Consider the following 19,442-nt stretch of genomic DNA (forward strand, 5'->3'; position numbering starts at 1 on the left):
GGAGTCCCTTCCCCGGTCCGTTATCTTTCGGGGGTACTACAGCAGCGAGCGTCTTGCAATTATTGGCCTCCGCCACGACTCCGACACGTTGGCAACGCCTACAACCCGAGATGGTACGATATCGCTCTAGAACATTGAAACGGCTTGTGTATATGCGCCGAGCTCCTATTGCACATGGCATGACTTCATCCGGAGGTTACCGTGGGGGAAACGCCACTATTCTTCTTCTTAGTGCTGTCATACCAACACAGTGGCATCATTGCTGGAACACAAAGCTTCAATCAACTTGTTTTCCTGCGGCATAGGAACTTCTGGAGCACGATTAGCCCGAACAACGCCGAAGAAGAATCAGCCAACGCATAAAGTTTGAGTAACCACATGGAACTACATCACTGAGCTACAAGCCCCTCGTTACCCCGCGTCGCGAATTACAGAGCAATGGCGGATCTTGTGATGCTGTGCAGGTCCCGCACCTCTGCACGACTTACCCTATAGATAGTTGAGTGCATGATCCACGAACAAAATAAGTCCCCAATAATTACCTACCGCCTCACCTTCGGTTTTGGTTAGTCTTGTTTTTCTCTCTCGCGTGGTTATTGTTTCGGCGATACTATTTGTGCAACCTCCAACGGTCACTACAAGTACATCAATATTGAAGCTCGGTGTGGGCGTCTTCAACGGCGCTAGCTACGACGCCACGGTTAGTCCGAAGATGTCTCGAACCCTTGGATAGCTAGGTAGGCTATTGATTTACGACAACAGCCCCTGGTTGGTAACACGGCAAGGTCGTTCCAACCCCTTCCATCGGGATTTCTAACCTTTCTAGAAGGAAGCTTTCTGAGGCTTGAGACTTGATCTAGATAGAGAGAGATACGAGTTCCGCGACGCGCTCATAGGGATCGCTTGAGAGGTCACTTGTGGTTTATTGCTATGCATTCAGCACGGGAATGAGGCGCCCACATGATTATAATTACATGTGGTGTATCCTTTCCGCGTCTATTAGCGGACCATGCGGGATCCAGCGGCGTTGAGGTGCGCCTGGCTTTCCCCCCAACTGCCTCTACCCGTTAACGAGTAGTCCCACGGTCCGATGCCATGCCCTCCACATCCCAACCAATCTCGGGTATCTTCACTTCGTTTCACTCCACGCCATGGTCAAAGGCGCATTATTATCGGGTGTGCCGGCCACCCATTCAGCGCTCAGCGCCGATGAATCATAACGCGCTGGTTGTGTCTCTAGTGCTTGTTCAGCTGAGTGGTAAGGGGACACAGCATGTCTCACTTACATACCTTAAGAACGGCGTGATGGAATGTGTTTGCGACTGGAGTGGCTTCTGGGCTTTCGGTCAGACTTAGCGTCCTTCACATGGTCAGAGGACTCCTGCTGCTCCTCGGATCTTTGGCTGCCATGATCAGCCTGCGTACTGCCGAAATATTCGGCCCCCGGGGCTGTGTCCCATTGGGCTCCGCGGTCATTGCCGGATGTTTGGTATTGATATTGACTCTGACGAGGGTCGTACCGGTTGGCTGCTGTGGTTGGTTGTGCCTGGAATATCCCGATCCCATCCCAAGGATCCTCTCGGCCATGTTGGTGTACCACTGCCACGATGTCATCGACATTAAGGGGCTGTTGCCTCGTGGTCGGGAGCGAAGCATACCGGGTGCTAGGTCTTGGTCCTCCGGTCCAGGTGCTGTCGGGTGAAGCGGTATGATGACGTCGCTGCACCATAATCAACCCGTTGACGGGAAATCTTTGCTGAGTCACGTCGTCTACGCGAGAGTGACCTGCCGAGTTTGCCATGGTGGACTAAAGATAATAAGAAGAGTGGAATGGAAGCATGAGTAACGAGGTGTGGCTGGCAAAAATTGATAGGTTCTTTGCCAGGCTTTTGTAGAAGCCACGGCGCACGGCGTCCTCGGCTTGCCGCAGAAGAGGAGGCGAACATCACAACGCAAGGCGGTTTGAGGTCCAACCCCTGCTACACCGACATGATGGGGGTGGCAGGAAGGAAGGCTAGAGCTGAAAAGAAAAAGCTGCACAGATAACCTGAACGCCTGCTGGACACGCAACGGTTCCTGGGTGACGAATACGCCAAGAAGCTCATAGGAAGCAGCCTGGAAGCATGTTTCAGCTTGTATCGTTGCATGTTCTTTTCATAGATTCTGACCATCACGATTTGCAAGCCGAATGATCAAACTCTTGTTGGGGGGCCGGGGCTCTGCGCAAATTCCCGATCATCCAAGTGCAATGTGAATAGAGGGGAGGTGGCAAAACCACGCCAACGCAAAAGACAGTCGGGCTCACGTAGGAGACATTGACCCCGCCATTCCACATAATTGTGATATAAATATTGACAATAGGTACTTGATACACCGCCAGATGTAAGGCTAGCCGACCTCGAGCGGGGAATGGCAACGGGTGGCGAAATATTGAGATTGGGGAATATCAGCCAGTGATTTGAGAAGGTGTTCAAGTTTGACCGGGCGTCGAGTTTCTTGCGTCCGACATGACACGTAGGAGCCGAAGGTACCGGGATAGAGGATGGCGCGTCCCTGAATCGCGGCTTGACAGAGCTGAGAAAAAGCTGCACGAAGTTGGGGAGAGCTGATGAAGCCTTGCCGGGGAACGAGCACCGATGATCTGGATTGGATACAGCCTCTGTCGGAAGGATTGCCGAGAGGTCTGACCTATTCGGGGAGTCGAATTCGCCGAGTAAGCCATGCAAGACCCCAGCTAATGTGACCTGTTCGTGTCCATATCCGCGGCCTGATTCAAGTTCATCTCGTGAGACCACACTCGCGGCCACGCGGCCGTCTCTGGGCGCCCGTTTTTAGTTGTGTCTAATTTTGATCACGTCAGATAACTACGCTAAGTCACAGGAAAAAGGAATGGCCTACGTATTATTCATCTTATTATTTTTGCCACCGGAGCGCCTTGTCGAATAGGTGCGCCGGCGGTTCGCATTTGGGGGCCACGCGCTTATATGGAGGGGAAGAGGGGTGGGTTAAGCATAGATAAAGAGATGGCACGTACGCCTAGTCGCCGCGCGTTGGCGGATGAATCAGACGAAGTCATCCGGTTAGGTTTGTTTGTAAGTGTCGGCGAGATAGAGTAGTACTCGGAAAGATTTCCTGCCTGATGAGAATCCTCATGGTTTCAGGCTCAGCTCTGCTTGGAGCAACATTCAGCTCCGCTGGGAGCAAAATGCAGGAATGACTGCAAGAGTTGTCGTATTCACAGCTGTGACGTTGCATTGCTGCGTGGGTTGATGCCAGGACATAGCCATTCGAAAGCAGCCTTTGCGAAATTTCTTCAACGAGGGTGTACTCGTGGGCGCAGACGGAAGGGTTGCTTCTCTTGACGCGGACTATCCAGATTCAATTCGCCCGGTCCAGGCGCTTCCGAGACACAACCGAATCCGGTCGCCGACAACATGCAGCCTTAGGCGGAAGAACGCCTTGCGGCAAGGCGCTCTAGGCGCGCACCTGCGGGGAAGAGTTTTCTTAGCCCGGGATGAAAATCCGACCCTGGCAGAATGATCATTGCCTGGAATCTGTATTTAAGAAACAAGAATGTTGCATAGGCGTGAACGAAGCAGCTGAAATGAATCATGGAGCGAACAACCGGATGCCGGGTAGGGTGACTCGTGGGAAGCAGACCGAGAAGTGAATGAGTCAGTCACTCTGTCCGGATGAGAAACATACATTGGTGAGATAAAGTAGTATTATGCCTACCTAGGCTATCAGTGCATCGTGGACTCAAAAAAGCGCTGGCCATGATGCCGGCGTGCATCGGCGAAATGCCATTGCTCCCGAGACGTGTTCGAGGCTGTCGGATCAAGCTGGTGTTTGTTGAAAGCGGCTCATGTTGTACTCTGCAATGAAATGCGAATAAACAACAATGAGAAGCTGAGAGAGAGAAATGGCAACAGCCTAGAAATTCCGGAGTAAGATGGAAATGAAGGCATTTAATGCCATGAACTCATGACATGGCATGACGATCGATGATGCCCAATTTGGCGGGTTGGACGAAAATCAGGTCCGTGCGCCAATACGTCATCACGAGTCACGGACTCTTGCATTGCCGTGTCCTGATAAGGTAATCAATCTCCAAACGGCAAGCCACCACACCGCAGCTGCAACAGCTTCGGCAGCTCCAGCCTCCCGCATACGCCTCAACGAAGCCGCCCATACCAACATCGCGCCTGAACCTCTCCAAACCACATCGCTCGCGCCCGCGTCGCGCTGTCGCTCACCATGCGGCCCAAATACGGCAATGAGACGTGCGAACTGAAGGATTTTGTCCAGCCCGAGCACGACAAGAGCTTCCAGGTTCAACTTGCACTCTCGCTGCTGCTGGGCGTCACGGCTTTCCTCGCCTTCTGCGTACGTGAAACGGCCTCTATACCGGCTGTCTCAATGCCGGCACGCAGCTAACTGTCCTTTAGATTCTTCGCCCACGATGGCCTGCCCTCTACGCCGCTCGCAAACGCCGCCTCGACCCCTCCATCAATCTCCCCACGCTCTCGAACTCGGCCTTTGGGTGGATGCCACAATTGTACAGGATCAGCGAGGAGCAGGTTTTGTCGACAGCTGGCCTTGATGCGTTCGTGGTACGTTAAATACTGGCGCTGCGTGATGCAGGAAATCGATGTACTGACCAGCGCAGTTCTTGACCTTCTTCAAAATGGCCGCTGCACTCTTCTCCATCATGGCATTCTTCGCAACCGTTGTTCTCTTGCCAATAAACAAACACTACCGCCAATTCAACCTTGAATTTCCGGGAAAAGACCCCGATGACAAAAAGCCCCCGAGTTCTCCCTATGTGTCAAGCCAGCTGCCACTCGCAACGGACGATTTCGTATGGTACAAGAAACCAGACGACACTGACAAGTCGCACGGGATTGCATACTTGTGGTCATACGTCTTCTTCACCTACTTCTTCGTTGCATTGACAATCTACTTTGTCAACTGGGAGACCTTTCGGATCATCCGGTTCCGACAAGAATATCTCGGGTCCCAGTCTACAATCACGGATCGGACATTCCGCTTGACCGGCATCCCCTCGGACCTCAGATCGGAAACCAAGATAAAAAATCTGATCGAAAAGTTGAATATTGGCACCGTCGATGCCGTTACTATCTGCCGGGACTGGAAGACGCTGGACGACCTGGTGGCAGTGAGAGACGTCACGCTGAGAAAACTCGAGACTGCGTGGGCTAAATACGTGAAATATAAGCGGGACAACAGCACAGGAGGTAGTCGGTGGGCACTTCCTGCGGACCAATATAGCTTAAGTGGCTCTCCAAGACAGGATACCGACGAGGAAGCTGGCGAGAACGGTCATCTCCTCAACCCCGAGATGGATGAGGCCGACTGGGGAGAACAGGGCCGACCATATGTCAACATTCGCTACGGTTTCCTTGGACTCCTCTCCCGCAAAGTTGATGCCATCGACTTTTACGAGGAGCGACTTCGAAGGTTGGACGAAAAGATTGTCGAGGCTCGCAAGAAGAAGTACACCCCCACCGATATGGCTCTTGTTACCATGGACTCGGTCGCCTCATGCCAGATGTTTATCCAGGCCAGGATAGATCCTCGACCCGGCAGATTGTTGACCAAGCCAACTCCTGCCCCGTCTGACCTGGTTTGGAGAAACACATATTCTCTTCGGGGCATCCGCCGGCTCAAGTCTTGGGCCGTCACCCTCTTCATCACCGTCCTCACACTCGTCTGGATTTTCCCCACGGCCTTTCTCGCATCCTTCCTGAGCATCTGTGCGATCAGGAAGGCGCTGCCCCAGTTCGCTCACTGGCTAGAGACCCATGACATTATTTTTTCATTGGTCCGGAACGGTGTCCCCACGCTGGTGGTCTCCCTTCTTAACGTTGCTGTCCCGTATCTCTACGACTGGCTCTCAAATTGCCAAGGAATGATTTCTCAAGGCGACGTCGAGCTCTCTGTCATCTCCAAGAACTTCTTCTTTACCTTCTTCAACACCTTCTTCGTGTTCACCATTTCGAAATCCGGTTTGGATTTCTGGGGTGTCTTGACGAATCTCCTAAAAAACACAAGCCTAATACCCACTGTCATCGCAAGTGCCGTGGAAGAACTCTCCATCTTCTACATCTGCTTCATCATGCTGCAGGGTATCGGTTTGATGCCTTTCAGGATTCTGGAGGTTGGAAGCGTCTTCCTCTACCCATTCGATCGGATGATGTCAAGCACGCCGCGCGACTATTTCGAGCTGAAGCAACCGCCTGCTTTCCAATACGGCTTCTACCTGCCAACAGCGTTGCTTGTGTTCAACCTATGCCTCATCTACAGTATTTTAAAATTCGGCCTCGTGATTCTCATTACCGGCACGGTGTATTTCACCCTTGGATACTTCACTTTCAAGTACATGGTGCTGTATGCGATGGACCAACCTCAGCATGCCACCGGCGGTGCATGGCGCATAATATGCTACCGAATCATCATTGGACTGGTTGTTTTCGAGGTTGTCATGTTTGGTCAGATTGCTTCGATCGGCGCTTTCGTTGCGTCTCTGTTCATCCTGCCGCTTGTTCCCTTTACCATCTGGTATAGCTTCTATATCAAGGAGCGGTTTGTGCCTCTAACCAAGAACATCGCGCTCCGTGCAATCAGGACAAATGAGGACTCGGAAGAGGAAGCGGTGTCGGATGATGCATTTGATGAGGGCTCGGGCTCGGGCTCGGGCACGCCACCGTCCCGACGCCTTATACGCCGTGGAAGCACGCTGGATGAGTACAAGGAAAAGGGTCTGACCTTTGTCAACCCTAGCCTCACCGCTCCGTATGTACTCCTCAACACTCGCTGTTATAAGACGAGACTGACCACAAACTAGACTACAACAACCATGGATCTACCATGATCCACCCCCGGTCCTTCCCGACGACCAAACAGATTCAAGCGAAGATCGGGTCCCGCCAACCCTAGTCAGAGCTAATAGTAGTCTTGGCATAGGGGACTCAAACGTGTGGAGGGATATCGAAGGGAATAATGTCTAACGGCTTGGGTCTGAGTGTTAATGCATAGTAACGGCGCTTGGTTGTAGCTTGCTCATGGAGTAATTGTGAACATTGCTAGACTGTATGTCTTAATTACACATACCATTTTCTTCTGTTCTGTCGTGTGCATGCTTGTTTTTTATGGATTTCGACCGCGCGTTGGAGCGTATGGGTGTGGTGCTTCTCGTCATACAGAGCAGGAGCCACATGGACTTGGTGTTGCCTGTCTTACGACACCGCCTCAGGTTCGTCACCACCGCCTCCCTGATCGCCCCTCAAAACCTACACCGTCCCTGAATATTACCTACAATCACACATCCCCTAAACGTATTCTACAGCTTCCGATTTGGGAGGCTGGCTAGCCCAAGACGTCCTCCCAAATCCTCCTCTCGAGAGGCGTCGCAGGGACAGCGCCCCCCAGGTCAAGGACACAGTCGAAAGTCGGCAACGCCCCAGGCGGGAGTATGGCGGCTGTGGCATTGGTCCTCGACTGCGGACGGCCCGTAAACTCTGGGCCTGGAGATCTTGCCAATGTGCAAAAGTTTCTGGGCAGCGACTACAGAGTTCCGCAGGTGGATGGTAGGTGGTGTCCTGTGATTGCGTCCTGTGATTGTGAACCCTGGCAGAACTAACAGCTGTAGACCGCCCCAGCTCGATGCGGCTGCCGAACGAGACCATCCAGCAGATCTACCTCCTCCTCGCACCAGATGATTACAACGTCGCTCGACATACGTGTCGGTCGTGGTTCGTTGCAAGTCTCGATCGTAGGCTCCTTGTCTGCATGTTGAAGAGGGGCGGTTGGTGGAGCAGTCTGCTTCAGCTCATGACTCCCCTGAACATAACACGACTCTTCAGCCTCAATCAGGAGAGAATAATGAGCAAATGGATCTCAAGAGAGTGTGCCCTGGCAAATCTGAAAAAGTCCGCATTTAAAGAAGTCGGACACACGGCTTTTCATGGGTTGGTGCCGGGATCAACGGTTGGCGCTTTGCATGGGGCCCTCGTCTTCACGGTCAGCCTCTGCGGACGGTTTCTTTTAGCGACGCACGGACGGACAGTCTATGTCTACGAATTGAACCATGTTTGTTCCAGCCCACGGTCGACGTGGTCGGTTCCGTTACGGCCGAGAGAGAGCAAGGCCCTCGGGCTTCCTCGGCCTGTGGCTACGGTTATCTGTCCACGACAAGTCATCTCATGTAGCATGGATACGTTAGCGGGCCGCCACGCTGTTGCAGTTCTAATGGAAGGTCGAATGGGGATGGTATGCAACATCTTGGCCGAGAGGGTTGGGAAATCGAAATCGACATCAGCCAACACGTCCAATGAAGGTTCCGGCCTGAATACGCCCAATTCGACCAGTCTCGCCTCCCCTGCGTGTGTTTGCCAGGTCAACCCTGTGTCTCGAGCGCCTCCTGTCGAGGAGGGTCCGCGATCGGTTTACAGGAGAATCTGTCACCCTGACGATCCCCCTCGCTCCGTTGCACTCTGCCCTCAGCGAAATTGCGTGGCCTTTGGATGTACGGCTGGCATTGAGCTTCATTAGGTAGATGCTCTCACAAACCAGGACCTGAGCAGATGGTTCCCCCTCGCATCTCCGAGCGACTACCTATACTTCCTCCCAGCACGAAGAGGGGTCGATACCGGCAAAAAATTACGGCTTATCAGCTCTGCTGCAGCGCTTGGCGACGATGTCGGACCAGTCGGGGATATCTTTCATGGCTTTAAGACCAGTTTCGTTCGTTCTGGGAGCAACGGAGTTGTTTCGGTAATGGGTGCAGGGACTGGGGGAACCGTCATCCATGATATTCATTCCGTCAACGATTTGCCATCCCAGAGACCGTGCGTAAGACCACGCGATCTACTTGATCAACGCCTGCCGAGCGATGGGCTCGTCCGCAGAGTCTCTGCCAGTAGTGCAGATCACTACAGAGCTGTCCCTCTTAGTGACGGATACCATATTCTATTCACAGACCCCAAGACGGGAAACCTCTGTCTGGGGACGGATGCTCCATTCGGCTCTTTGAATCGGTTAATTCGCAAGGTGTGGTTTCGGCCACCATCGGCCGCGTCGTCCCCGTTACCCTTGTTATACACTGCTAGGGCAGACACACGGCATGGGGTCCGCGTTGCGGCAACATTCTCAGTCAGCAGTGGGGGTTCTATGCGCGTTAAGTCAGATGAGGTTACTTCCAGAAGAGCGGCCCCACAAAGCGGCGTCGACTCTGACGAACAGATTGTTGTCTTTTACACGATTCCGCCAGACATGTTCCACGACATTTCCCAGGGGAATGTCGGCCCTTCCAGAAGGCCAAGCTGGAATGAAGAGGCGGAAACGCTATCGGAGTGGGTGAGCTGGAGGCCGGAGGAGAACTACCGCGAAATCGACGTATTCGGGAGCCCGTTCCAAGACAACGCAGCAGTCTATCCACTTGAGATCCAGGGCCAACCAGTCGCTATCTGTAGCAACCTGGTGGAGCTGGCCCTCGACTCGGGTCCAAACATGGTTATCTGGGCCTTTAGCGCAGAAGGGTGGGCTCGGACATGGGCCATGCATGTTGGGCGTGAAGAGGCGTTCTCTCGGGCGGCCGTCCAACATGATGGGAGTGTGAGGCACGTCGATCCTGACGGTAACATTGTCATGGCGGAAGTGGAGATGGTTGATACGTCAGAAAGCACCGGGATGGCCCTCCCCCTTCTTGACGGAGCGGAGTGTCGGACACGATGGACGAATCCCTCGGTGGAACGATACCGGCGACTGATGGCAGGCAGGAACGGCGATCGAATGAGTGGCACGGTAAGCGTGGATCTGGTGGAGGAAGTGAGTGGCATTACGAGGATGGATGTGGAGTTGCGTTAGGGCTGGGAGGGCGAAAGGGGAGGGAGGGCGATGGCGAGGACGTTGACGGGAATAGACAATTAATTATGAATGCATGCTTTGATAACAACCATAGCCCTAGTATCCCGACTAATAATTACCGGGTTTATTACCGAGTACTGGGAAGACCCCTCCCCCTGCACCGTTGGTGACGATAAGTTCATGAAACCGTGTTAGCGTGGCGCTCTGTCTCAGCCCCAGCACAGTCATTGCTTGATTGCTGCCGATGCCGGCCCGGCCGTCGCCGCGGCCCCACTTCTGGAGATCCACTCCGGCGCCGACTGTGGGCCCTTGGTTTTTTTCACCTCCGTGACCCTCCCCGGCCAGCTTGCCCACTCTCCGCGACGCCACGCCGTTGCGAGCTGGAGAGCAGCGCACCTGGAGAAAATCCAGCATCGAAGCTGACCAGGGCTTGCAAAGGAGCATGCGAGAGCCTGGGATCTCGCGTCTGGATCTGAGACGTCTGCGCGCAAGTTAATCTCCTGTGACAAAGATGGCGACTGGAACCGGCCAAAATAAACGGGGCGCGCGCGGCCCAAAGTGGCTCCCTGGCCAAAAACACCGAGTTATCCCCATCCCCAAAGGGCAAAACCACGTTTTAATGGGCGGCCAGAAAATCCAAACGGGAGGGCCCTGTGCCACACACACACACACACCCCCTTGTATCGGTTGGAGCCGCATCCGCGTGCGCCATGGGATGTATGGTTCGCAGCCGCTACGGTGGCACGGTGGATCCCAGCGGTTCAATTTCCTTGGTCCGGCTTTCGGGTAGTCCGTCGTGGGCGTGGGCGTCATGGCCCAACGCGGTAACATATCTGGGATCTGGCATCTGGTTGGACGAGGGTGGTTGAGATTTCGGCATGGACCTCGGGTATTGAAATGGTATTGAAAGAGTATATATATCGGCCTGTCTCCCCTGGGTTGTAAGAGCTGGAATGGTTGTGCGAGACAGTGTGACTTCATCTTCTCTCTTATCCTCTATACCTCCTTCACAATCAGTCATCATGGTTTCATCATCAAATACTTCATCATCAGCCACGCTGCCCGGCGATGCCAACCGGGACGACGACGACGTCGCCCGGGAGTTCGCCCCCATCAGGTCCATCACCTCGCGAGTCCACCGCTCCATGTCCGCCGCCTCGCAGCGGCTGTCCCGCGAGGTCTCGCACAAGGAGGCCCGCGACCCGGAGCTGGACATCGAGCTGCCGTACCGCACGCTGAGCGCGACGGCCAACCTGGACGAGTACCGCGTCGAGGTGCCGGCGGGCTCCATCCCGGGCCCCGTCGAACCCGAGGCCGTGGCGCGCAAGTCCGGGCAGCTGGCCGGCGAGCGCAGGTACAAGCTCGTCACCTTCACCCCCAACGACCCGGAGAACCCCAAGAACTGGTCCAAGGCGTACAAGTGGTGGTGCACCATGGTTGTGGCGCTGACCTGCTTCGTCGTCGCCCTTGCCTCGTCCGTCATTACGGCTGATATCGGCGGTGTTGTCGAGGACTTGCATGTCAGCGAGGAGGTTGCCCTCCTGAGCATCTCCGTCTTCGTCGTTGGCTTTGGTGTTGGTCCTATGATTTTTGCGCCCCTGTCTGAGATTTACGGCCGTCGAGTTATCTAGTAAGCAAAATCGATTCGATATTATCTTGTTCAGGGGACTAACTGCTATTTTTAGTGGCTCGACCTTACTCATCGCCGTCATCTTCATCATCCCCTGCGCCGTGGCCAAGAACATCGAGACGCTGCTCATCTGCCGTGCCATTGACGGAATTGCATTCTCGGCGCCCATGACTCTCGTTGGAGGCACTCTTGCCGATCTCTGGAGAAACGAGGAGCGAGGTGTTCCCATGGCCGCTTTCTCTGCCGCGCCCTTCATCGGCCCTGCCAGTAAGTCCTCCGAAAGCCGCGTTCGATGATTAGCTAGCATGCTAATGAAACAACCACAGTTGGCCCTCTTATCGGTGGTTTCCTCTCCGACGCCACCAACTGGCGCTGGCTATACTGGATCCAGATCATCTTCGCCGGTATCGTCTGGATCCTCATCACCTTCACCGTCCCCGAGACCTATACTCCCACCATCCTCGCCCGCCGCGCCGCCAAGCTCCGTAAGACAACCGGCGAGGCCGACCACGTCACGGAGCAGGAGCTCGACATGCGGCCCTTCTCGGAGCGTCTTCTCATCTTCCTCATCCGCCCGTTCCAGCTCCTCTTCGGCGAGCTCATCGTCTTTCTCATCTCCGTGTACATGAGTGTCCTGTATGGTCTCCTGTACATGTTCTTCGTTGCCTTCCCTATCATCTACCAGAAGGGCAAGGGCTACTCTGCCAGCAAGACTGGTCTGATGTTTATTCCTGTGGCTGTGGGCGTTCTCCTTTCCGCGGCCTGTGCCCCCCTCGTCAACAAGCACTACGTCAAGATGGTCAACCAGCACAACGGTCACCCACCCGCTGAGGTCCGTCTGATCCCCATGATGATTTCTTGCTGGTGCATCCCCATCGGTCTGTTCATCTTCGCGTGGACTTCGTACGCAGATCTTTCGTGGGCCGGCCCCGCCATGGGCGGCTTTCCTGTCGGCTTCGGCTTCATTTTCCTCTACAACTCGGCCAACAACTACCTCGTCGACTCGTACCAGCACCAGGCTGCCTCTGCCTTGGCCGCCAAGACTTGCATTCGAAGCTTCTGGGGTGCCGCCGTCGTGCTCTTCACTGAACAGATGTACGAGCGGCTCAACGATCAGTGGGCATCTACGCTCTTGGCCTTCATCAGTCTCGCGTGCTGCGCAATCCCCTTCTTGTTCTGGAAGTACGGCGCCAAGATCCGTGAGCGCAGCAAGTACGCGTACGCTGGAGATGAGGAAGACTCCAGCGTCGATGATATTGAGAAGGCTAAGGGTCGGGGAGTCACTCCCGGTGGCGCCTTGGTCAGGAACGACTCTGAGAATGATGAGGATTTGCGACGAGCCAGGAGCTACGTGAGCAACCCCTAAATGGGCGGCCGAGAGCTCATCATACCAGGCAGATATCTGCCCACCACTCAAACATATAGAGGTATACGGATAACATAGAATGGAGAAAGGATTAATGGCATGGACAAGGCCTATAGAGTTTATAGACGGTCACGGAGGAACATATTGGCATAGAAGGAACAGTAGACTAGGCGGTATACCCGGAATTCATTTTGTCAATTTTAAGAAAAAATAGTAATAATCTAGATTGGAAATCGCGTTCGTCGTCATGACCCTGTTGCTCTGATCCTTCCTGCATCAAAACCGCTGACTGTTGCAGCAGGCCCATAACCGTCTATATGTTCTCGTCGTCGTATCTGGTCATCAAAAACAAAGAGACAAGCACGAAAAAAAAGCAATAAGACAACAGTACAGAAAAAAATGGCGTGGTAGCCCAGCAGAACAAACCCGGCGATGTGGTTGCCAGGGGATGGGCGTCGTTCATGCGCCTCCGGCAATGCTCGGTAACAATGAATGAGATCCGCCTGTCCAAGTGGCTCTCGGCACCCAGTGGCAAGGCCCACTTGGCACACATGGTGCGCAGGGATAGCATTCCTAGTTCCGGGTAGTGTCTATAGTTCAGACGGTGGTGTGATGATTATCACGAGACTGGACTAGCCTTAAACACAAAGCTCAAAAGTATGGATCCCTCCTCTTATCTTTCAGATACGACAACAGACTCCGAAAGCATCGGATATTGACCGATGGTGTGTCTTTAGATGGCACGTACGGGGAGCGAATCGCGACGGCGCAACTTGAGATCCTTGGTCAACGAGTTCTTGCTCGTGTGGTGCTCCATGAACTCTTCGAGGTTGGCGAGAGTGCACTCGGCAATCTCGGTGAGTGCCTCTTCGGTGAAGAAGGCCTGGTGACCACAGACGACGACGTTGGGGAAGGTCATCAAACGCATGAGAAGATCGTCCTGGATGATGTGCGACGAGTGGTCGTTGTAGAACAGCTCGCCCTCAGCCTCGTACACGTCCAGCGCAAGCCCGCCGATGTGGTTTTGCTTGAGCGAGTGGATGACGGCTTCCGTGTCAATGAGGCCGCCTCGGGAGGTGTTGACCAGCATGGCGCCGGGCTTCATCAGGGCCAGGGTTTTGGTGTTGATGATGTGGCGAGTGTTCAACATCAGCGGGCAGTGCAAGCTGACAATGTCGCATTCTGGCAGGAGATCCTCGATAGACCTGTACTCGCCGTACTCCTCGAATGCAGACGACGGGAAGGGGTCGTACGCAAGAAGACGGCAGCCGAAGCCCTTCATGATGCGGGCGGTGGCTAGGCCAATCTTGCCGACGCCGACGATGCCGACCGTCTTGCCGCAAAGAGTTCTGCCCAGCAGACCGTCGAGCGAGAAGTTGCCCTCTCGGACGCGGTTGTACGCCCGGTGCGTCTTGCGATTGAGCGTCTGGATGAGAGCGACGGCGAACTCGGCCACAGCTTCGGGCGAGTACGAGGGCACGTTGGCCACCATGATGCGCATGCGCTGAGCAGCGTCCAGGTCGACGTTGTTGAAGCCGGCGCATCGCAGCAGGATGGCCTTTACGCCGAACTCGGAGAGGGCCGATAGTACATTGTCGTTGAGGGTGTCGTTGACAAAGACGCAAACGGCGTCGGCGCCCTCGACGATGGCGACGGTGTCCTCGCTGAGAGCGAATTCGTGGAAGACGAGCTCAATGCCGGAGGAGGCGTGCTTTTCCTGGAGCACGGCAGTCAAGTACTTCTTGTCGTAGGGCTTTGTGCTAAATACGGCGACCTTCATGATGGCGGTGATGATTGAGATGAGGGGATGAGGGTGTGAGGGATGATTGATGATGTGTGATGATGGGTGAGATGATGATATAAGGATGATGATGCTCGCTTGTGCGAAGGTTTGGTGTTGCGCGGGGTTAGATCTTCAGCTCTACTCCACTCTGTCTGATATTCTCACAACTCGCTTCCGGAGAAGGCGGAGGCGACCCAAATAAATAGGCGTGGGGAAATCAGATTTACGCAAACAGCCGAGGGCGAAGGAAAAGGAAAAGGAGAGGCCAGGGCCAAGGCGACCGAGGCGATGACTCCTTCGAGAGAGAGATGACTCGATTGAGAGATGCGTCTCCGTCCCCAATCGCAGCGGCGCGGCCAGCATGTGCTTCGAGAAATCAGGCCATGCAATATCCAAGCTTTGATGCCAAGCGAGGGCGTGCGTTAAAGGAGGCGAGGCTGGCGACTTGCGAGCCATTGCGGCCCAACCAACGGCCGTGGCGGAGCTGGCGGCGCTGTCAATTTCTACGTGTCGCTTGCATCTTGGCGTCTTTTTTACGCTGGATGCGCGCGTTGGTGAGGTTGTGGCGAGCACACAGAGTGGCGGGACCACCTTTTTTGGCCGTCGTCGAGATCTTCGGGTCGGGTAGATGCTATGGATCCGAATCTACACTTTCTGCAAGTTTACGGAGCCCTCCTGTCTCCGATGCGCCGGTTCCCTGGAGATGGGAATGTGGAAGTGGCCGGTTGCACCGGGGTCCTGGTCTTGGGCCTGGTTCCATGGCTGATGGGTTCCCGCCATGGACGGGATGCGTTCGTTCCATCGGTCGACGTGCATGGGCCGCAGAGCCTCAGCGCCCTGGACTATCCCGTGATGCATGAGCCGAGTTTCCAGAATCGGCAGTTTTTTTTTCCATCTTGCATCCATCGTTGCGGCGCATTGCGTCTTCGTCTGGTGAGCTGGCGGGGAGATGGGTGGGAGTTCCGGTTGGCGAGGGCCCAGATTGGCGGGTCATCTCCGCGAACCTACAACCTCGCGGTTAATAACGTAAAAAGTCGTGCGTTGGCTTCTCCGAGTTGGATCATAAGTGAGGGATGTTCTTGCACGATAAAATGAAGTTTCCGGCATGTTGGACATGCTGCGGGTTCATGCATGCGGCCTAGCCTGGCCGTGTGGAGACATCAAGCCGGGCACCGAGTTGAATGAATGATATGATATGACGGCACAAGAATAGGATTCCATTAGATGCGAAACTAGTCACGGGTTCTGCTTTTCCTAAAACATTTTCCTAAAACATAACACATAACACTCAACAACCACCTCAAGTCAAACATCCATGTCACCTGCTTACTGACCGCGGTCCAATCTTCGCTAGGGCCATCGGCATTTAACCTGCGGATCGTGTCAATGCGACGTAAAACCCATTTAGACGCCTCGGCACATCCTCGGTTCCCATTCCACCCCGCTTATCGAAATGTAGTCGTCATGAGCAGAAAGCGACCTTTCTTGAGATGACAGTTCCACGATAAATCCCATGACTATGGCGTCTACTACGCGGCGGCGGATGCCCTTCTTCCCGAAAGCCGATGCTGCCGTCCTGTCGTCGAAGCACGAACCTCCGCCGACCCGGCCGCAGACCGTGGGGCCGATCTTCGACCCGGACAATGCTGATCGACCGATTGGGCCGTGGCCCCACGACGCCGAAAATGCCTTCTACCCCCGGAAGACGGAGGCCTATGGGCTCGAGCCGATCCCGGACCGGCCAATGTGTCTCTCCGATCGATATCTCCGTTCCTTCTTGGCCAAGGACGAACGGCTCCGGCTGTCCATGCTCTGGTACTACACCCGCGATATCCTCAAGGAGGCCGAGTTTCTCTCCGGGCTTCAGGAAAAGGCCCACCTCGCCAAAGAAGCTACAGAATGGGAGTTTGCCGTCATCGGAATTCTTGATGTCAACTTCTATATCCGCCTAGCCACAGTTGGGCTTCCCCTATGCATCATTCCTCGTGGTGAAGTTATCTGCGCACACACCGTCACTCAACCCCCTGGTGTACGTTGATGGCCTCTTTCCCAATATGTAAACGGTGCTAAGACTTCTTGACTAGAGTGTGTTTCATTTACCGAATATGATGGAGGACTGGAGATTCGAAAACTGTCCATACGTCGAGATGGGCGGGCTCCTTGCATACGCTGGTGCACCACTCCGCTTACAGACCGAATCCGGTGATTGTGTTGGCCTCGGCTCGCTTTGTGTGGCCTCAAGCACGAAACAAGAGCCACTGAATAAACTTCAGCAACAGACCATCGCCCGCCTGGCCGACTGGGTTGTCTCTGATATCGTCCAATGTGCAAGAGCAGGACGCCAGCGAGAACGGCGTCGAATGGCTGAACTCATCGCCACAGCACAGAGGGAACTGGACAACACTGTCTCCGAGGATTCGGTCCTTAACATAATGAGGACTATATATCCGGATGCAATAATAAGCCTGCAATCGTCCAAAACTGACCGCGTTGAGATTGAAGGGCGGAGTCCGATACTGTTGTCTGACCTTGAAGACGGCCTGTGGGAAGATGTCGACTACCTGGACGATTTCATTGCGAATTCGAACCATCTTTCCCTTCCCTTGAACAAGGTAGTACGCGTCATTGCTACCAAATGCGACAGCATATCGGGACAGTCCATGCTCGTCGTAGCATCCAAGGACTTTCGACTCGTGTTTGATGACATCGATTCCTGGTTTGTCCAAACCTGCGCGGACATGCTTTCGCAGATGTGGCACAAAATCCTTCTCGCCGAAGTAATGAAAGCAAAGGAGAAGTTTCTCCGGGGAATTTCTCATCAGCTCCGAACCCCGATCCATGGCATCCTTGGTTCCGTGGAACTACTGGCCGAGGAGTTGAAGTTGCGCAACTCGCGCGATACGTCCTACCCGGTTTCGGCATTGATAGAAGCAACCTCGGCGATCAATGCTGGTGAATCCTCGCTATACCTCAATACTATCAAGACATCGGGGCGAGACTTGATTTCGATTGTCAACAGCATGATTACGTTGAACAGATGGGCCGACATTGCCATGTCAGATCGGTGCTATGCGATACATACGATCCACGAGCTGGAAGCAGAGTTGGGCAACGAGCTACGCCAGGCAATTTCAGGGGATTCGCGATACAAAGCCTCCGTCTTCTTCAACCACGACCTGCCGACAGATTGTGATAGTCTTCGGGTCGATCTGAATCTCCTCCGAGATAGCTTACTGCCGCTTATCATGAACGCCATCCAAAACACTCCGGAAGGCGCCGTAATGGTAACTACATCAATACGTCTAGACTGCAAGGAGCTTGTCGTCGACGTCGAGGACACCGGCTGTGGGATTCATCCGGATCACCAAGAACGAATATTTGAGCCATACGAAAAGGTCAGCCCGCACTCCACAGGCGCCGGATTGGGTCTGGCTATCGCATCCAAATTCGCAACACTCCTCCATGGATCAGTTGATTTGATATCGTCAGAAGTTGACCACGGTTCTCATTTCAGAGCCACGTTCCGAGAAGTCGAATTTGAATCCTCGCCACTTGTGCCGCGGCCACTGGTCCGGAGGCTTAAGAACCTACCCTCGAAATTTCACAACATATCGTCTGGCCCGGATCGCGTATCGGTGTGCGAACATTTTAGCAGATATCTTACCTGCCACGGTTTTACTTCTTCGGACAGCACAGAAGACTGCTTCAACATTCTTGATTTTGTCCCCAACTTGGAACAGCGTCAGACATATCTATCCCAGATCCCATCAGAAAAAGTCGCTATCTGTCTGATTCCAGCTTCAGAAAGAGATGTGTCAATAGAACAAGCTCCCAATAACGTCGTTTACGTCAACGGGCCCTTTTTGACCTCAACGATGAACTCGGCGCTTGAAGAAGCAGATAGGCTTCTTTCGGTGATCAAAGCCTCGCGGGTGTCGCAGCTTCCCCTTGAAGAACCCTCACCTATGCTCCCAAAAATAGACGAAGGCCCGAGTACAAATGGAAGGGTGGAGTCACTGGTTGATTCTCTAAAGTCGAAGGGGTCGCCGGTCCAATCCCCGACAGACAGCCTCGTCGATCCCGGCTTGGAAATTACTGTGTCACCAACATGTCATTCCGACCCAGCAGCTGTGGTTGAACTAGGGGCAGTCGATTCAATCTTCCCTAGTCTCGCAAGGTCACCCAAACCCACAGCGCTGCTTGTCGACGACAACTTGGTCAACCTTCGAATCATGCAGATGTATTGCAGAAAACGAGGAGTGCCATACCATTGCGCAGCTGACGGCGCGCAAGCCGTGGAGATGTTTTCGCAACATCAGACACTGGCTGCGCAGGGCAAAGGAGCTGCGATCCAGCTGATCCTGATGGACCTTCAAATGCCAGTATGCGACGGCATCGAAGCCACCCGGCAAATACGCTCACTAGAGAAACGGAACGGGTGGGGAGAGAGCGTTCTATTTATTGTGACTGGCCAAGATAGTCCGAAAGATAGAACGGATGCGGAGGGGGCCGGCGCGGATGAATACTTTGTGAAGCCTGTCAGCATCAAAGTCTTGGATGTTGGTGTGAAACAGCATTTCCCAGCCTTTGAGACCAACTAATAACCATATATACACGAATTGGTTGAATGAATGTGGAATTTCTGCAGTTAGAGACGACCGGGACGCTTGTGGCGGGACGGACGGCATGTAAATAGTTGCTCGAGTACATATACGTAATACTCTGGGTTTAAATGAGCACAATCATGATTTATATGATTCAATATCCTCCTACTC

The 19,442-nt window shown here is 54.0% G+C and overlaps 7 protein-coding genes across 7 annotated transcripts; 5 read left to right on the forward strand and 2 right to left on the reverse strand.

Annotated features, from left to right (window-relative positions):
• Nucleotides 1-987: 987 nt before the first annotated feature.
• On the reverse strand, nt 988-1,890 carry BGZ61DRAFT_94522 (uncharacterized protein). Its single transcript, XM_046257249.1, has 2 exons — nt 1,287-1,890; nt 988-1,236 (listed from the first exon to the last, which is right to left on the reverse strand). The coding sequence occupies exon 1, from the start codon at nt 1,799-1,801 to the stop codon at nt 1,292-1,294; it is 510 nt and encodes a 169-aa protein (XP_046111196.1). The 5' UTR covers nt 1,802-1,890; the 3' UTR covers nt 988-1,236; nt 1,287-1,291.
• A 2,240-nt stretch (nt 1,891-4,130) lies between these two features.
• Nucleotides 4,131-7,134, forward strand: BGZ61DRAFT_441953 (uncharacterized protein). The gene is made up of 4 exons (XM_046244657.1): nt 4,131-4,386; nt 4,449-4,613; nt 4,670-6,816; nt 6,869-7,134. The coding sequence occupies exons 1-4, from the start codon at nt 4,258-4,260 to the stop codon at nt 7,029-7,031; spliced, it is 2,604 nt and encodes an 867-aa protein (XP_046111197.1). The 5' UTR covers nt 4,131-4,257; the 3' UTR covers nt 7,032-7,134.
• Nucleotides 7,015-10,007, forward strand: BGZ61DRAFT_554277 (uncharacterized protein). Its single transcript, XM_046255578.1, has 3 exons — nt 7,015-7,610; nt 7,673-8,548; nt 8,579-10,007. Exons 1-3 carry the CDS (start codon nt 7,496-7,498, stop codon nt 9,886-9,888), a joined length of 2,301 nt encoding a protein of 766 aa, XP_046111198.1. The 5' UTR covers nt 7,015-7,495; the 3' UTR covers nt 9,889-10,007.
• Nucleotides 10,008-10,910: 903 nt separating this feature from the next.
• BGZ61DRAFT_340043 (major facilitator superfamily domain-containing protein) lies at nt 10,911-12,884 on the forward strand (the record flags this gene model as incomplete). The annotated part of the gene is made up of 3 exons (XM_046239273.1): nt 10,911-11,518; nt 11,574-11,785; nt 11,845-12,884. 3 exons carry the CDS (start codon nt 10,911-10,913, stop codon nt 12,882-12,884), a joined length of 1,860 nt encoding a protein of 619 aa, XP_046111199.1.
• A 733-nt stretch (nt 12,885-13,617) lies between these two features.
• Nucleotides 13,618-14,664, reverse strand: BGZ61DRAFT_340906 (uncharacterized protein; the record flags this gene model as incomplete). The annotated part of the gene is made up of 1 exon (XM_046239354.1): nt 13,618-14,664. The coding sequence occupies one exon, from the start codon at nt 14,662-14,664 to the stop codon at nt 13,618-13,620; it is 1,047 nt and encodes a 348-aa protein (XP_046111200.1).
• Nucleotides 14,665-14,819: 155 nt separating this feature from the next.
• BGZ61DRAFT_94585 (uncharacterized protein) lies at nt 14,820-15,907 on the forward strand. The gene has a single exon (XM_046257250.1). The coding sequence runs from the start codon at nt 14,976-14,978 to the stop codon at nt 15,525-15,527; it is 552 nt and encodes a 183-aa protein (XP_046111201.1). The 5' UTR covers nt 14,820-14,975; the 3' UTR covers nt 15,528-15,907.
• Nucleotides 15,908-15,946: 39 nt separating this feature from the next.
• BGZ61DRAFT_584137 (histidine kinase HHK3) lies at nt 15,947-19,438 on the forward strand. The gene is made up of 2 exons (XM_046256352.1): nt 15,947-16,696; nt 16,752-19,438. Exons 1-2 carry the CDS (start codon nt 16,181-16,183, stop codon nt 19,266-19,268), a joined length of 3,033 nt encoding a protein of 1,010 aa, XP_046111202.1. The 5' UTR covers nt 15,947-16,180; the 3' UTR covers nt 19,269-19,438.
• The last annotated feature ends 4 nt before the right edge of the window (nt 19,439-19,442 follow it).

This window comes from Ilyonectria robusta (genome assembly GCF_021365365.1).
Source record: "Ilyonectria robusta strain PMI_751 chromosome Unknown BGZ61scaffold_2, whole genome shotgun sequence".
NCBI lineage: Eukaryota > Fungi > Ascomycota > Sordariomycetes > Hypocreales > Nectriaceae > Ilyonectria > Ilyonectria robusta.

What these genes read in the sequence shown, in the direction of transcription:
- BGZ61DRAFT_584137 (XM_046256352.1), top strand. Translation starts at nt 16,181, where the DNA reads ATGACTATGGCGTCTACTACGCGGCGGCGGATGCCCTTCTTCCCGAAA. An exon ending in CCGTCACTCAACCCCCTGGT is followed by an intron (nt 16,697 to 16,751) that starts GTACGTTGATGG and finishes CTTCTTGACTAG; the next exon opens with AGTGTGTTTCATTTACCGAA.
- BGZ61DRAFT_441953 (XM_046244657.1), top strand. Translation starts at nt 4,258, where the DNA reads ATGCGGCCCAAATACGGCAATGAGACGTGCGAACTGAAGGATTTTGTC. An exon ending in CTGGCCTTGATGCGTTCGTG is followed by an intron (nt 4,614 to 4,669) that starts GTACGTTAAATA and finishes TGACCAGCGCAG; the next exon opens with TTCTTGACCTTCTTCAAAAT. An exon ending in AACCCTAGCCTCACCGCTCC is followed by an intron (nt 6,817 to 6,868) that starts GTATGTACTCCT and finishes ACCACAAACTAG; the next exon opens with ACTACAACAACCATGGATCT.
- BGZ61DRAFT_94522 (XM_046257249.1), bottom strand. Translation starts at nt 1,801, where the DNA reads ATGGCAAACTCGGCAGGTCACTCTCGCGTAGACGACGTGACTCAGCAA.
- BGZ61DRAFT_554277 (XM_046255578.1), top strand. Translation starts at nt 7,496, where the DNA reads ATGGCGGCTGTGGCATTGGTCCTCGACTGCGGACGGCCCGTAAACTCT. An exon ending in CAGAGTTCCGCAGGTGGATG is followed by an intron (nt 7,611 to 7,672) that starts GTAGGTGGTGTC and finishes TAACAGCTGTAG; the next exon opens with ACCGCCCCAGCTCGATGCGG. An exon ending in AAATTGCGTGGCCTTTGGAT is followed by an intron (nt 8,549 to 8,578) that starts GTACGGCTGGCA and finishes TTCATTAGGTAG; the next exon opens with ATGCTCTCACAAACCAGGAC.
- BGZ61DRAFT_94585 (XM_046257250.1), top strand. Translation starts at nt 14,976, where the DNA reads ATGACTCGATTGAGAGATGCGTCTCCGTCCCCAATCGCAGCGGCGCGG.